Genomic DNA, 17,498 nt, shown 5'->3' on the forward strand with positions numbered 1-17,498 from the left:
CCAATACAGTCAGTGCTCCCTGCCATTACAGTCAGTGCTCCCTGCCAGTACAGTCAGTGCTCCCTGCCAGTACAGTCAGCGCTCCCTGCCAGTACAGTCAGCGCTCCCTGCCAGTACAGTCAGTGCTCCCTGTCAGGACTAGTACAGTCGGTGATCCCTGCCAATCAGTGCTCCCTATCAGTGCCTACAGTCAGTATTATTTTATGCGTTATTCAGGCTACCGATATATCGGTGGCCTTGGATAATACATGTGACTGAAGGTCCAATAACCGGTGCGGAAAAGATGTAGGTACCACAGGCCGTGCCAAGAAACTAGGACGAAACGTGACACGCTCACCCGCCTTGCCCCGGGCTTATGGGCTAGACTAGAGCCTGTAGTATAAGGTGATCCTTCAAGACACGCTTGCATCAGTTCCCGCAACCCTTGCCATTTATATTCATGATTGTATTTTCACAGGCGCACCCATCGTGGCCTCCACGCCTCACTTCTATATGGGAGCTGAGGAGTACATCAACCAGTCGATCGGCCTTTCACCCGATAAGAATCGTCACCAGACGTTCATTGACATTGAACCGGTAAGACCATAAGAGACGCTAGGTGTCCAGACCGATGTATAGAGGCGAGGGCGGATACCTCTTTGCGCGAGTTCAACAATAAGGCTGCCTGGCCCCGTATAATACAATGCTGTGCAATGCTGCTATTTAAAGTCCTCGATATCACTCACCATACATGCTGGCTGGCAGCTGGCTGGTGCAAGTCACAAATGATTAGCTTGGTTTTATCGGAGCATGTTCTGCGGCCAGTCATGTGATCTCGTGAGGTATCTTTGCAGCATCCGCTGTACTCTGTCACGTGGTCTGACGTCCACAGTACACCGGTCTGGCGATGAATGGAGGAAAAAAGATCCAGATCAACCTGCAAACCAAACGCTACCAAGGGCTTGTTAAAGTCAAAGGACTGGAACACATCCCTGAAATGTTGTTCCCCCTAATCTACACGAACGAGGTTGGTAATTAAAGGCTAAGTTAACCCTCGCCGGCACAGGGGGGGTTGATGCAACCCCCCCTAAGGTTTTTCGCGAATAACTCGCGTAAAAAGCGGCCGATCGCGACGAAACTTTCAGTACTCTCGCATTGATCAATTTTACACCTACCCTGAAAATTTCATGACCCTGACCCCAATGACCTTTGACCTGTGACCTCTTTTCCGAGACCATGTTTGGCCGGAATCGCGATTCGGCGTATGTCGGCTAACATTAGCCGCGCGTTTGCAAGCTTTTTGTGGTTTCAAACGCTCAAACATGTGATTTGATGTCGCTCCCATACATTAGGGTGGGTGTCAAGGTCACCTGAAGGTCAGGTCAGGTCATTGACCTTTGGTGACCTCGGGTGACCTCGGTTCACGTTTTCGAGTTTTACATGTTTCTAGGCTAGTTTTTGGAGCTGAATTCGAATTTGGCAACCATTTGAACATTTACAAAGTAGTTTTGGTGCCTTCGTAACATGTTACGAAGCTGTCAGAGGCGGTTGACACGTATTACGAATACCCGTCACAACCCCTACCGGTTGACCTGACCTGACCTGACCCGACCTGGTCTAAATGCTTAAAGACATCATCTCTGATCAAAACTAACACGATATTCGTGATCAGCACCCCGGAAAACCATATAGCAGCCACAATTTACGACTTTCTAACAGGTCCCAATTTTCCCGGTTTTCGGGTCATTGACCTGACCTGGAAGGTCACCCGATGACCTAGGACCTTAAAATTGGGTATCATCGGCTTCGTCTCGTGACGGGCAACACGCTCGTTTTTTCCGCGAAGCTCTAGCTCGATCAGGGGCCAAACGCGAGGGGGGGTCGTACCAACCCCCCCTTGTAGTGCCGTCGAAGGACGCAAAATGGCCTGTGCCGGCGAGGGTTAAGGTAGCCGCCAAACTGTTCTCTAGTTGATCTTCAAACTACTTAGAATATTGTGTCTTGATATTTATTGTTTTTCAGCTGGGATGGGCGTACCTTTATGTTACATTTGGAAAAAAATATTCTTGCACTAGCCTTTCTTTAACTTTTGAAAGGAGCCTTAGACATAAGATCCACTTGCTTGGGCTTCTTCTCAAGTCCACGAACGATGTGCTGCTGCTGGTTGATAACTGGTCATTTTCTGCGACTTCCTGGTATCTGTCCCCTGCTGTGCGGCGGCCTGCCCTGGCCGTCTGGCGTCCCTCCTCTGTGCACAATTATCTCAGCCCTTCATCCTCCCACTACCCAATGTCGCTCCATGCCTCCCGGGCCGGCGTGCCTCCCCCTCAGTCTCTGCCCCGTTCCCCGACCTCCCCCTGCGCCCCCTCACCCCCGCCCCCCCCGCCGCACGCTGCAGACCGCCACCATCGACCAGGCCCACGCCGACGAGCTCGACAGCGAGCTGATGACGCCGCTGAAGATCCTGACGGGCACCCAGTGGGCGCTGATAGCCGTCGGCGCGCTGCTCGTGGTCGTGGCCGCCGTGATGCTGGTCCGTAGCAGGAGCCGCGTGCAGACGGTCAGTTTGGCGGGGCCCGCGGCCCGCGGCCGATCCCACGGCCCGGCCGTCGTGCAATGTGCCACACTCTCTCATATCTCCGGCATTTGGCTATATGTAGGTACTAGATAGCCGGTGCTGGCAAATGCGTATCCAAGGTTTCCAAACGATTCCCAAAAAAGTCAATATACGATAGACTGAAATTCAGTGCGAAAAATAGCTGCATTTGGTCATTGTTTTAGGTACCTGAAGTTAATCCAGCACTATCAGTCCCATGTACGACACTTGCAACATTGGGCTCAGCAGAGACGTTGCTCATTAGGTTTCTCGCACAAGACCACCATTCATGCTATAGCACATTATGATACAATTTTGCGTTACAAGTTTGACCACTAAAACATTCGACACTTGGAAATGGCATCAAATTACTTCAACAAAACTTGTGAACTAATTTTTCACTCTCCGTATCTAATAGTTTGTGGTGTTCTACATATTTCAGGTGTAGCAGCGGAACCAGCGCTCATGCTGCGCCTCACGTAGCAGGGCCGGTCTCTGACTGACGACCGACACTCGCGCTGTGCAATGGACGACTCGGCTCAGTGCCGGGACAGATGGGAACCCTCGGCGGCCCTCTGAGACGGACGCCCGCGCTGACCAATGTTAACACAGTGGCGCGGAAAGGAGCGCACTGGCCCACCGTGCGCGGCGGCCCGGCCGAGGTCGCCGCACAGTGGGCGGGGCGAGCGGAGAGCCAGTAGGGTGACCCGGTCGCCGATACCGCGGCACCCCGGCACAGGCCTCGCCTGCGCTGCCCCGTGTCACTGCCGCGCTCACTGGCCTCTGAGCTGTTCTCGTGTGCCAATGTGCGCTCATGTATAAGATGTGTATTATATGTAGTTATTGGCTACTTTCGGAGACATCGCGTATGTGCCTGAAGTGACTCGCAATTCACGTGGACTATATGGTATATAAATGATGTTTGCTTGTGGACAAGAAATGTGTGTTTGCAATGTCAATAACACCACTATCATATGCAAAATAAAGAAAAATTATGTAAATAAACCACGTTGAACAAAATACATGCCTGTGTGTAATAGAATATGATAAGTTATAACAAAATGCTACATCACATGACGATTACGCCATCATCGTGTGTGAGGCAGTGAGCCATTAACATGGGAAATTTTAAGGTCACGTGGCACGTGCGTCGTGCACCAGATTGTCCCCGGAGGAGAGACCCATACCGGAACCTAGATCACCTGGCCCACTAGAAATCCTGAAACAATCGAAATTTTTGAAGCTGTCGTTTTCTCTAGTACCTATCAAGATGTAGGTATATAGGTACCGATCTCAGGCAACTCTTGCCAAATTGTCAGGGAACTCAGATTTGTTTTTCAATAAAAAAAAAACAATTCTAACCAATAGTGTTTTAACTATTGACAACAAACCTTCGGTTACCTTTGTCGCGGACGGTATGTGGGGGGTAAGTCATGAACGGGGCAAAGTGGAAAACTCAAAATTGGCAATAAGTTGTCTCCACCTGGACAGCAAACGTTATTGATATTATAATGTGTCGTCATGCGTTTACCTCGGTCACTTTTTGGTTACATGATCTACTATGAAATACAATTTGATATTAATCTTGCCACTGGCGGATCCAGGGGGGGGGGCCACGGGGGCCATGCCCCCCCCCCCAAAGGCCTAAAGTGGCCTGTTTGGCCCCCCCCCAAAACGCCAGAAAAATTGCTAGGAAAATATACCTTGATGGAGGTTTTTAGCCACTTGGTGAAGTAAAGCTTTCCACAGCATAATATGGAAGCAATATAGTAGCAGTGAGGGTCAGTCAAAAGTTGCGCGAGCGGAGTCGACCTTAAAAAAAAAGACTGTTGTTGGCACGTGTTTATGGCGCGGCAGCTGGTAGTTGGCGGTGTTTCGCGTGGTTGGCATCACTGGCGGATCTGGGGGGGAGGGGAGGGGGGCACGGGAGCCTGAGGTGCCCCTGACAGGCCCGTGGTGCCCTTGCTAGGCCTGTGGTGCCCCTGGACCCTGGCAGGCCTGTGGTACAGTCCACAGCAGAAGTAATGTGGGGTTTCAGTCATGGGTATGTTCTGCTTCTGAAGCTTAGGAACGATTAGCCAGACTACAATGAAACTTTGAATGTAGCTTATATGTATCGTCACCCTTGCAGCTGCAACTTTAGCTATTGACATCTTCTTTTCAATCACTTCGCATTAAACAATCGCCAGTCAAAGCCAACCGTTGAGTTTGGTAAAACCCTACATTACTTTAGCGGTGGGCTGTACCTCTGGCGGGCCTAGGGTGCCCCTGCCAGGCTGCTGATGCCCCTGGGACCTGACAGGACTGTGGTGCCCCTGACAAGCCTAAAGTGCCCCCAACAGGCCCGTGATGCCCCCGACAGGCCCTAGGTGCCCCTGCGTGATGCCGTGATGCCTGCGAGGCCGGTGGTGCCCCCTGCGAGGCCGGTGGGGCCCCTGACAGGCCCATGGTGCCCCTGCTAGACCGGTGGTGCCCCTGGCAGGCCTGTGGTGCCCCTGCTAGGCCGCTGGTGCCCCTGGGCCCTGACAGGACTGTGGTGCCCCTGACAGGCCCAAGGTGCCCCTGCAAGGCCGGTGGTGCCCCTGACAGGCCTGTGGTGCCCCCGGGCACCAAGGGGGTCATGACCCATGTGGCCCCCCTTGGATCTGCCACTGATGCATAATATATTGATTTGTAAAGGCGTTATGGCTTATGCAATATGCAATTGCAGGCACTTGGTATCCCTCACTTATCCCTCATTGGGGCTCTGGCGGGCTCCTGAGGGCCCACGTCTATCTCCGGGAGCCCATATAGACAGGCTCCTTTGGGTCCTTTCAGTACACTATAGCATAAGAGGTCTCCGTGCGAGTCCTATACATACATCTGAGGGCGTACCCTGATGTCTGAGGTACCCAACTGCAGCTCCAATGGTCTCTTCTTACACTGGCGGATCCAGGGAGGGGGCATTTAGGGCCATGCCCCCTTCCCAGAGGCCTAAAGTGGCCCGTTTTCCCCCTCCCCCAAACGATAATGAAACATAGTTCAATCAGGGCGTGGCCCAGGAGCCGAGTTAGACAGGGCTGTTTTACCACCTCCCGGCCCGCAAAGGGACCCAAGCAGAAGCGGCAATCTAAAGACCCTCCCACCTACAAAAAAGTTAATGAATTGGCATGAAAGTGATGTCGCTAGGTTCAGAAAGGGCGAAAACGAATATCTACCAAATTTTATCGAAAAATATTCACCGGTTTTCAAGAGATTAGACTTTTATTTTTGTTTACTTTTTGGGATATCCGCTGCTGTTCCTAGCGACTTTATTTGAAAGTGCGGCATTTGTTGCGCGCAAAGCAGCCTATACCACCGCATGCTACCAAACGTTTTAGTAAAATATTAAAAAATCATTAGATCTCCGCTGACGTCACACATTCAGATGGGTATCCAAAAGCATAAGCCCCTCTGAATCAAAATGCTGCAATTTTGAAATTCCATATTTCCGATTTAAGGCATTTCTCGATGTTGTGAGTGCGTGCCGAAACCGGTAATTGTGAGCCAGGGACCCCATTTTGGCTATCTCAGCTCAAATCTAATGTTAAGTTGGGAGGGTCCCTTTAACTGGTCGATAAAAACAATGGTAAGTGTTTACAAAGTAATATAAAGGCACGGGTCGGGTGGGCTACCATTTATATATTTTTCTTTTTAGTTAAAAAAAAAATTCATAGTGTCAGGGCTGTGACGAAAAATAAGTGGCCTAAATCCGATGAGAAAACAGGATTTGGGGGTACCCTAGGTTTGGCTCCTGCATGAGTTGCCCCCCCCCCAAAACGCAAGCCTGGATCCGCCAGTGAATCTTGCATTGTTTACCTTCAGCCTTCAGGCGGGAAGAAAGCAAAAAAAAAAGGAAAAGAATCCATCCTATTTTAAACCTCTTTAACCCGCGCCCCACTGGAATCTGTGTATAACACGCCCCACTGGGGGGGGGGGGCTATTCATAGCCCCCCTCCTAACTCCGAAACTACTGGGCTGATCGTCAAAATTCAAACGGCATCTGATAGCTCAGGAAAAAACTGTCGAGCGAAACCTAATTTTATTGACGTCGAGGTCACCGATGACGTCACAGGTCAGGTCAAAGTAAAAATTATCGATATTTGGCTTGTTCACTTTTTGGGCTCTAGCTGTCGTCTTACCAGTCAGATATGGCTGAGTTTTGGTTTATGTACACACTCGTGAAAAAATGCTTTAGATACGCTCAGGGTACCAAACTTGTACTTTGATTTTCAGGTCAGGGTCAGGTCATCATATGTCACGGAAATCTTATGTCATAAGTCGGTCACGTGACACATGTTTTATGGTCCATTTAGGCCATATATTTCGAATTCGGTGTCACCTGTGTCATTTGAGGCCATTTTCATCTGCATATAGCTAAGGTCAGGTCACGTTCAGGTCAAAAAGGTCAAATTTCAAAGTTGAAATTTTTCATCAAAAAGCATGTTTATCGGATGCAGTTTGAGCTCAGCAATACGATGGTGCTATTTATATTGGTGTACGATGACAAAAACGTACTGAAAAATTGGTTTGAAAAAATTTATAATTGGGATTTTTTTGCAATAATGCGTATGACTTGGCCATTTTTGAAGATATTTAGCTAAAACATGCTAGAGTGAGTCATAACCATGTGTTCTATCAAATGTGTTCCGGTTTTGTCCAAAAATCAAAAAAGAGTTTTAAAAAATATAAAAAATATAAATTTTGAATTTTATTATATATAAATTTCAAATGTTTCCAAAATTTGAAAATCCGAGATAGAAGTTTAATAATGCAGTCTATTTTTAGTCCTCTCATGCAACGAAATTGGATCTAGCTTAAAAGCTGAGCTCTTGGGAGCGATTGCCGTTGGTTCAATGTTTTGCATCGAAGTCGGCCGAACATGACGTCACTCTGACGACATTTCCGGCCGACCTATGGTAGCTACGAAATTCATATTTTGACACAAGGTGTCAAATTGATGTAGCCGAAGGAACTGGAAGTTTAGTGTCGATACGTCAAGCAGTTTGGAAGTTATTGCAGAAAAACGGGAGGGGCTATGAAGCACCCCAGTGGGGCGCAAGTTAACAGTAAACAATTCCAGGTGTACAGAGGCAAATATGTTTCTCATATAGGAGCAAAGAAATCACCGGTTCCCGCTTTGCCCAGGATTTGGGGCAAAATGGACAAAATGCAAAGATTTTAAACTTTGGCAATATCTCCTATATGCAAACGCCTTCAGAAAAGAGACGAAGTTGAAATGAAAGGCAATTTAACCCGCGCACCGACGGGGGTCTGCGCCAACTTCGCACCGAGCGACGGGGGGGGGGGGGGCGGATGACCGCCCCCCCCCCTCCCAGCCAGCAATTTTACTCCGGGCCCAAGCAGGCTAAAGTGCGGCTTACCCGAGATTTTAGTCGGGCTAAAGTCGGCTAGGGCTTGGGCTAAAGTCGGCGTATGACACAAAAACGCCGACTAAAGCCCATGCTCTGCCGGAGGTATGCCCGCTCTGCGAGCTCCGGACAGCCGTAGTTGAGCCCTAGTTGTGCGACGGTTGGCGGTAGCCTGATGTAAGCCCGAGCAAAACGTGACTGGCGCAGAAATGCGCATGCGCGAACAGCCGATCAAGTATGGCTAAACTCAGGCTTTACACCAGTTAGCCAAAGGAGAGAGCCAGCTTGATCAGCCCGAGCTCCGCCCAAGTTGAGCCTGCTTTGAATGCGCGGGCGGATGTCGGGCTGAGCTGCAGCTGGCCACACTCGGGCATAGCTGTGGCATGCCCAAGCTCAACCCAATTAAAAAATGCATTGGTTTTGATCAAAGTGGGCAAATCCAAGATAAGCCCAAGCTGCCTGACGTTTGCCATAGTTTAGCCCAAGCGAATTGCTGGCTGGGCTGAGATCTCGAGAACGAAGCATGATAGCGACAAGCGGTAAACGGCATCGGATACGCACGGACAAGGTCTACAATTTTTACTTAGGTCATTTTCAGGTCAGGTCAAAGATGACGTCACAGGGGTCGAAAAAGTCAAAATGGCGGCGCTAGATATGGAGAGAGTTTTTCTCGAATAACTTTCGAATTAGTCAAGATAGGAACAAACTAAGGGCATCATCGTGATCCTCTCGTCAATCCGCAACCAATGATATATATTTTGACCTCGAAAGGTCAAGGTCAAAGGTTGACCTCAGGCCACGTGACCTCGAGGTCATCATGTATATCATTCGATGCGTCTTGACGAGCTGAACACAATGAGACCATCCGCGCGGCTGTATCTTGTTTCTGTACGGAGTTATTGGCAAAAAAACCTTTGGTGACCTTTGATGACGTCACATGACCTTACAGCTGCCCAAATGCAAAACAGACCTCAAGGTAGTGAAGGTTGATCGTATTTGAGGTCTTGTATGGTATATGGGGCCATTCTGACCCGTTTTAGTGGTAATAACAGGGAGTTGATTTTTCCCCCATTGACTTACAATGGGGAGGTCGAGAAATTGACCTGACCTTAGGTCACCGACATCAAAATTCCGAGATATACAAATTGTAGCTACTAATGACCTAATAACATCCTGCGACTTTCAAAGGCCTCCGACATCTACTGTAGCTCTGGTACGGTGACAAAGTTGCAAAAAAGTGACTTGAGGTTGGGTCATTCAAAGTGACCTGGTGACCTGACCTTAAAAGTTAGCAGATTCAAACTTGCACACCATGTGTAAAATTGATGAGAGAATAGTTGTACCAAATTTCGCGGCGCTACGCGCCGCGGTTTTCCCGCTATCTGCGAAAAACCTCAGGGGTGCGGATATCCGCCCCCCGTCGGTGCGCGGGTTAATAAAGGCAATGCTGACTTACAGGATTCTTTCTACAGGATGCTAACTGTAGGAAGATTCTTTCTAAGTTTGAAATTGAAGCGTCGGCATCGGAAAATAGGGTAAGGGTGGCGGCTTTGTCTCGATCATCTCCACTGACTCATACTAAGGAAGTTCAAGTTTTTGATTAGTGGTTCGCAGGAAGTTATCTCGTTACGTCGCGTCAAGCGCGTCTCAAACAACGCACGGTCCGAATATTGCAATTACTTAGCAATGTTTTACGCGATAGCCCTGATAGGAATGCCAATTGAAGAGGATCAAATGTCGTACCTATCGCTGCCATAGTTTATGAGTGGCTGTCGATGCCAAAGTGCCTATTATGTTTGTTTCGACACTGCACTGGTGACACTTGGAAAAACCGACCCTCGTCCCTGTAAGGCTTCTAACACGTCTCAAGTGACAGAGTAGATGTGCAACACTTGAAGTTCGCCGCCCGATTACCTACAGCGCACCAGAGGCGTAAGTCGTGTAAGTTAGTCATCAGAGCACCGATGAGTGCATCGTGACTCATTCTGTCCACGCTGGCTGATTTATGACGGGAGGGGGGAGGGGAAGACATCTTGAATATTTAGGCTTAACCCCCGCCCACGTAGAGGATGCAGCTCCCCCCCCCCCATATTTTTTTCGCAGTAGCTTGGAGCACGCTGTCGATAGGGACCTGAAGCTTGGCATACCTAATCTTTGATTCAAGCCGGAGCTTGTGACACCAACTTTATCTTTATCTTTTCGGCCGAGACGTAAGTACATACGTAGAACAGCGATAGGTCCAGCGAGGGTTAGCTGCTATGCGCTTTAGTTTATACAGTCGAGAATTACATGTTTATCAAAGTCGGCCATTTACTTTTCTCAACAGCGCTCTGGTCTCAGCCAGACACGCGCTGGAGTCCCAGCAAGATCAAAGTTTGACATCAGGTCACGTGACTTCGAGGTCATCATGTATATCATTCGATGCGCCTTGACGACCTGAACACAATGAGACCATCTGCGCGTCTGTATCTTGTTCCTGTAAGGAGTTATTGGCAGAAAAAAAAACCTTTGGTGACCTTTGATGACATAAGCTGAACAAATAAGTCACATGACCTTACAGCTGCCCAACAGCAAAACAGGCCTCAAGGTAGTGAAGGTTGATCGTATATGAAGTCATGTATGGTTTATGGGGCCATTCCGACCCGTTTTAGTGGTAAAATCAGGGAGTTGATTTTTCCCCCATTGACTTATAATGGGAAGGTCGAGAAATTGACATGACCTTAGGTCATCGATATCAAAATTCTGAGATTTACAAATTGTAGCTACTAATGACCTAATACCATCCTCCGACTTTCAAAGGCCTCCGTCATCTACTGTAGCTCTGACACGGTGACAAAGTTGCAAAAAAGTGACTTAAGGCTGGGTCAGTCGAAGTGATTTGGTGACCTGACCTTAAAAGTTAAGAGGTTCAGACTTGCACACCATGTGTAAAATTGATGAGAGAATAGTCGTAGGGTAGCCTGGGGCAAGACGCCCCAGATAATTTATTTTGCTGCATAAATTTTGTCCAACATCACCTGGAAGGCCAAATTTGTGCTCAATGCGTTCTTTGGACATTTTACTTTAAATTGCACCCCTCAAATGGATTCACTTATGATCGGACTCCAAGCTAGGAAGTGATTTGTGAAACAACTGCAAATGGGGCATTTTGCCCCAACCCCAGGGCAAAACGCCCCACGGCCTGGGGCAAGTAGCCCCATACTTTAGATTAAAGATTTAACATGGTAGTTGGCTAAATCTTATGTGAGAGGTCCGTTAGACCTCTGGAGGCACGGCACTGAAGTTACACTGAAAACAATTTAACCCAAGGCTGGCGAGTAAACCGGTGTTTTACGGGTACCCCTATCCGCAACCATTTTTAACCACCCTCCCAGGAGTAGTGCTAGGTCCCATTGCGGTGTAGTCGTACTTGCTCTGAGCGGATATAACCGCTGTCAGCGAGCAAGTCCGCTGAGAGCAGGGACGACTACACTGCAATGGGACCTTACTGTACTCCTGGGACGGTGGTTAAAAATGGTTGCGGATAGGGGTACCCGCAAAACACCGGTTTACTCGTGGGCCTTGGGTTAAAACCCTCGCCCGCACATGCCATTTTCCCATCCTAGAACGCACATGGGGGGGGTGGTTGCCACCCCCCCCGCGCCATTTCGTTCCTGTTGGAGATAGAGCTTAGCAGTAAAGACCAAAAAGATTCTTTGGGAAGAGACGAATCCAATGATACCCAGTTTTACCTTCTCAGGTCAGTCATTGACCTTCCAGGTCAGGTCAAACTAAAAACTGTTGCTGTTTTTGGTCACCGTTGGATATCAAGTGCGCTGCTTATCAAATACCGATGACGATGCTGTTTTCTGGTGCCAAGCCAGCTAGAACCTCTTTGTCACACTATCCGACCAGAATTTTGCTGCTGAGGTCATTTCAGGTCAAGTTAGGTCAAGGTCAATTATATGTGTTTGTATGTCTGTGTGTGTCTGTGTGTATACTGATGTGCGCACCGATTGTTTTTGGGTCCATATCACATGAAATCATGATCTGAGAAGCTTTTACCAAAAATGCAGTCAAAAAACTTCAAAAAAAGTAAATTCAGCTTCCCTAAAACGCAATTATCTTAGATGACCTAGGTTGACCTTGACCCTGACCTTGACCCCTGTACATCGTCGAACAACATGTTCCATGATAGGTGGGAGGTAAGACTGGCAAAAAAGACCGAAATCAGGGTGTCAAAAGCTCAAAAGGCCCATGGCAAACGCAAGATGTTGAGAATTGGCCATTTGGGTCATGACATGACCTGAAAAACAAGGTCATATCTCCGAAACCAAAAATCACAGAAACTTGAAATTTTCAGTGGACATCAAGAAAGGATAGACGAGCAGCTATACGAAAAATCAGCCTTCTAGCTCTAAAAATGTTGAGTGCAGAGCAGAAAGACTGCCTGGGGGGGGGGGGGTGGCAACCACCCCCCCATGTGCGGGCGAGGGTTAAATTGTTTTCAGTGTAGCACATTCCATGCTGTCAGGTGCTCAGCTATGACACTATTGTATGAGCAGGTTTTTCACCTACCTCATAAGACCAAGTAATAAATTATTGCAATGCAAATGTTAACAAAATACTTCCTTTGCCATCCAGTTGCTGAGAAAAATACACATAAAGGCATAGAAACTTACTGTTCGCCAGCTACCGAACATAAGGAAGTGGGTAGCCCGAACAACACATGAGGTAAAACGCCCCAGGGGCTTTTTGCCCCGCGACCTACTGGGGCGTTTTACCCCATCACGTAGTTCGGCCAGAGAACAACGCCTTGCACTCCAGGAAGACATAATTTAACACGAACCAACCCGGCATGATAAGCGTTAGACAATAGTTGTTCAAAATACATAAAAGTCGTTAACCTAATGTGGACCATAAAAGAACGCCATGATACATAATCTGACAACAAAACATAAAAATCACTCAAAAAACACATTTTTGGCTATATCTCTCGAAAGAGTCATCACAATTTCTTTTCAGTCTGCTCATATAATGATCATATAGTGCACGTTTTATAGAAGAGATGATGTTTCCCCAGAACCCTGCCAGTTCCGAGAAACATCGGTGAGGCGTTTTACCTCGGCGGGGCGACTTGCCCCGGTCTACCCTACTAAATTTCGCGGCACTACACACAGATAAAAATTTACCCCTCTACGGGTAATTTTACACTTATGGGTACCGGTACACAGTGATGCAAATGGGGTTCACGAGTGGCCATAAATACGAAAAAGGCCCAAAATTCAAGTTCACTTAATCTAATAAATCGTAATATGGTCAGTCAGGCAAATGTTTGGGGTGTCTGAAAAAGTATGATTTTAATGTTTTTGTCAAAACCGGCCTCGTGTAGGATTGTCAGAAGTCGAGACATTTTTGATGTCGTAAAATGACTGTCAGGTACTTGAAATTCAAGTGCCGCTAGCGTGCGTTCATGTCATACAAACTGCAAAAATTATGCATGAAAATGATCCCAGAAACCTGCTGCTTCTAATGCCACGTCATAAAAAGCCGCATCTATTTTGGTTTGGCGGTGAGCTAACTATTTGTAATCATGTTGCAACCGCAGTTTTTTACCAAAAATATTTGCTTTCAATTCACCCACAGCACTTCACACAGTGTGTGCCCGTTAGTGCACCATATCATAGCATTCCCTAATCATTTCTGAGTCGCATCGTGAAAGAATTAAGGCGCTAGCACAGGGCTGACCGGCGCTACAGAAGTTTTCGTCCGGCACGGTCGGGTGCCGCGGCGCAGCGGACGGCCCGGGCGGCTGCGCCGCCGCGCCGCCCGAACGCCGCGCGGCGTCACCCACCCGCCCACTGCGCGCCCACTGCGGCACCCGACCGCCCGGACAAAAACCTCTGTAGCGCCGGTCAGCCCTGTGCTAGCGCCTTAATTCTTTCACGATGCGACTCAGAAATGATTAGCGAAGGCTATGGTATGGTGGACTAACGGGCACACACTGTGTTAAGTGCTGTAGGTGAAACGAAAGCATTTTTTTTTTCTTAGTAAAAAACTGCGATTGCAACATGATGATAAATAGTCAGATTACCGCCAAAGCGAATATGATACGGCTTTTTTTGACCCGGCATTAGAAGCAGAAGGCTTTGGGGATCATTCTCATGCATAATTTTTTCAATTTGTACGAAATGAACGCAAACCAGCGGCGTTTGAACTTGCGAGTGTCTGACCGTCATTTTACGACCTAGAAAATGTCACGACTTCTGACGATTATACACGAGGCCGGTTTTGACAAAAACATGAAAACCATGTGATTTCAGATGCCCCAAACATTTGTCTACTGTGCCATATCGCAATTAACTCGATTTGGTAAACTTGACTTTTGGGTATTTATGGCCACTCGTGAACCCCATTTGCATCACTGTGCGGTATCCCGATTTCTCCGGATATTAAAACTCGGACAGAAATAATTATACACCATTTATTTTGGGTCCCTGTACACCTATGGTTCTTTTTACACACATTGTAGCAAATGTACGTACCTGATATGGGTTTACAGTACCATGCAGATTCGGGTACCATTACCAAGAAGAGAGGGCACCTCTACCTAACAAACCAGAATCGGTGGTGTAGGGCTACTCTACCAGCATGTTTTTCTATCGCGCCGCAGTTTTCCCGCTATTCTCGAAAAACCTCAGGGGGGGGGGGTAGCCGCCCCCCGGTCGGTGCGCGTGTTAAAACCCCTCACATAGTTGAAGTTAAAACGTTTCGTATTAAGTATACCACCAGATTCCGTCTACTTCTCCTTAGCTTCGTATGTGATGGTGCTCTGAGGCTATCAGGCGATTCCGCGATCTGCTGCGGTACACTGTATCAGTCCCCCTCACTCCCCCCCCCCTCATTCCACATGGTAACGACAGCGTCGCGCCCACTCGATTTTTACGGCCTGTCATTTAGGACCCGCCCTCTAACACGGCGACATTGGCCGGAACGGCATTAAAGGGCGCATTAGCGGGGCGACAACGCAAGGTCACGTTGTTTCGGTCGACAAACACTTCAGAGCGATCAACGCGATAGGTGGATCCCGCTTATCAGCGCGGGCAGGGAGGGAGATCACGTGAGGGAGCCCGCGAGACACTGCAGCGCCCAACTCGACAAGGTGTTAACCCGATTACTGGTTGGCTTTGTGGACTACGTGTTGGGGGTGAGGGGGGCGATTGGGCCCCCCTTGATACCTCGAAAACTAAATGTCCGATCTTAACCCTCGCCGGCACAGGGGGGGGGGGAGTGATGCAACCCCCCCTAAGGTTTTTCGCGAATAACTCGCGTAAAAACGGCCGGTCGCGACGAAACTTTCAGTACCACCCTCGCATCGATCAATTTCTACACCTACCCTGAAAATTTCATGACCCTGACCCAAATGACCTTTGGCCTGTGACCTCCTTTCCGAGACCATGTTTGGCCGGAATCGCGATTCGGCATGTCGGCTCGCATTCGCGCGTTTGCAAGCTTTTCGTGGTTTCAAACGTTCAAACATGTGATTTGATGTTGCTCCCATGCATTAGGGTGGGTGTCAAGGTCACCTGAAGGTCAGGTCAGGTCATTGACCTTTGGTGACCTCGGCTCACTTTTTCGAGTTTTACATGTTTCTAGGCTAGTTTTTGGAGCTGAATTCGAATTTAGCAACCATTTGAACATTTACGAAGTAGTTTTGGTGCCTTCGTAACATGTTACGAAGCTGTCAGAGGCGAATGACAGGTACCTACTACGAATACCCGTCACGACCCCTACCGGTTGACCTGACCTGACCTGACCTGACCTGGTCTAAACGCTTAACGACACTACCTGTGATCAAAACTAACACGATATTCGTGAGCAACACCCCGGAAAACCCTTTAGCAGCCACACTTTTCGACTTTCTAACAGGTCCCGATATTCCCGATTTTTTGGTCATTGACCTGACCTGGAAGGTCAACCGACGACCTAGTACCTTAAAATTGGGTATCATTGGTTTCCTCTCGTGACGGGCAACACGCTCTTTCTTTCCGCGAAGCTCTAGCTCCATCAGGGGCCAAACGCGAGGGGGGTCGTACCAACTTGTGCCGTCGAAGGACTTAAAATGGCCTGTGTCGGCGAGGGTTACACATACTAAGACGCTCATGAATTGCTTTGAGGAACCCGATAGTTACCTCCGCCTCTGCACTGCGTGCTTCCAGACAAGATACATTCGTAATTTGCAACAAAAAGTGCTCATTTTTCATCTTTTCTTGACTCATAGATAACATGATAGATTCATGTTATCAATGCTTGAGTCAATGCTGTTGATGACTGGCCACTGAGGGGGTCACATTCAATGATCTGTTGACCAAAATTGGGCAGGATGCCCACTATTTGACGCTGCTGTAGGGAAGACAAACCTCGACAAGTGTTGTCAGTTGTTACCAACTTTTCGTGAATAACGCTTGGTGCCTTTTCTGCAGTACCTACTATGAACCGAATCACTGCTCTCCTCTGGGCGTCACCCATCCTATCCGCGATGGCAAACTATGTTACGATTAATTAGCAGCCCGAATAAATCACAGGGCAGACTTAATGGCTACGTAAGTAGACATCCCAATAGCACATCATTTAACACACCGCCTTGCACGCCAAAATTCCAACTGACAACTCCTTCATTATTCAGCCCGGAACTTTTTGAACGCCCCTCGTAGATTATTTGCTTGAGTTTTCGTGATCTGATGCGGTAATGACCTGGCGTTGGACCCTCGGGAATCAGGTTGCATCACCCACTCAAATCAATATGCCTATGGCCTATTCTGGAGCACCGTGGCACCTTCCGAAGTCAGTGTAGGGCCTCCAGCGGCTGGTGTGGAGACGGAGCGGGGTCTATTTGGGGCGGTCGCGTGGTGTGCGGCACTCAGAGGCAGTCATGGACCTCTTTAACCCTTGAGTTGCTGGGGGGGGGGGGGGCGTTAAACGCCCCCACTTTTTTCGCCGGGCCATGCCAAATTTTGGGTACTGTAGGGAATTGATTGAAGTTTATTGTGACAAAGTTTCAAAAAAATCGGTCGGAAAAATTTTGAGATATCGAGGTTTTAGTGACGTCATGATTTCTGAGTTTTCGACCAAAAACGGCATATGTTCAAAAAATCATATACAATCACAGAATAGACATACAGACATGTCGTAAACGCCATTAGACTGCCAATACTATGAACAATCAAATGGCTATCTTCAATTATTGATAATCGTTCCGCATTTTCCAAATTCTTGAACTGAAACTTGGCAATTTCTCGTGACTACTTGACGACCATGATACATGCATTTCTTAAATTGAACTTTTTGAGCCAAACACGTACACATATATAATAACACGTACACGATGGTGACATATATAAAGTGAATGTCACCATCGTGTTCTACGCCCCAAATTACCCATAAAACATGTGTCACGGGCTGCGAATATCAGTTTTCATTTTCGGGGATATGTGCCTACCCGGTTGACCTGACCTTGACCCTGAGCCTGACCTATGCTTGACTAACCCCTACAT

At 48.1% G+C, this 17,498-nt stretch overlaps 1 protein-coding gene across 2 annotated transcripts in view; it reads left to right on the top strand.

The window, feature by feature from the left end:
• The window catches only part of LOC122390027 (lysosome membrane protein 2-like), a 64,657-nt gene extending 61,060 nt beyond the window's left edge, over positions 1 to 3,597 (top strand). For both annotated transcript variants that reach the window (XM_043382594.1, XM_043382595.1), the window contains exons 7-10: positions 458 to 576; positions 872 to 1,006; positions 2,378 to 2,539; positions 3,018 to 3,597. In XM_043382594.1, coding sequence (XP_043238529.1) covers positions 458 to 576; positions 872 to 1,006; positions 2,378 to 2,539; positions 3,018 to 3,023 — 422 coding nt within the window. In that variant the 3' untranslated portion in view covers positions 3,024 to 3,597. The remainder of the gene's footprint in view (positions 1 to 457; positions 577 to 871; positions 1,007 to 2,377; positions 2,540 to 3,017) is intronic.
• The last annotated feature ends 13,901 nt before the right edge of the window (positions 3,598 to 17,498 follow it).

The sequence above is a fragment of the Amphibalanus amphitrite genome, unplaced genomic scaffold (assembly GCF_019059575.1).
Source record: "Amphibalanus amphitrite isolate SeventyFive unplaced genomic scaffold, NRLGWU_Aamphi_draft 000379F_arrow, whole genome shotgun sequence".
Taxonomy (NCBI): domain Eukaryota; kingdom Metazoa; phylum Arthropoda; class Thecostraca; order Balanomorpha; family Balanidae; genus Amphibalanus; species Amphibalanus amphitrite.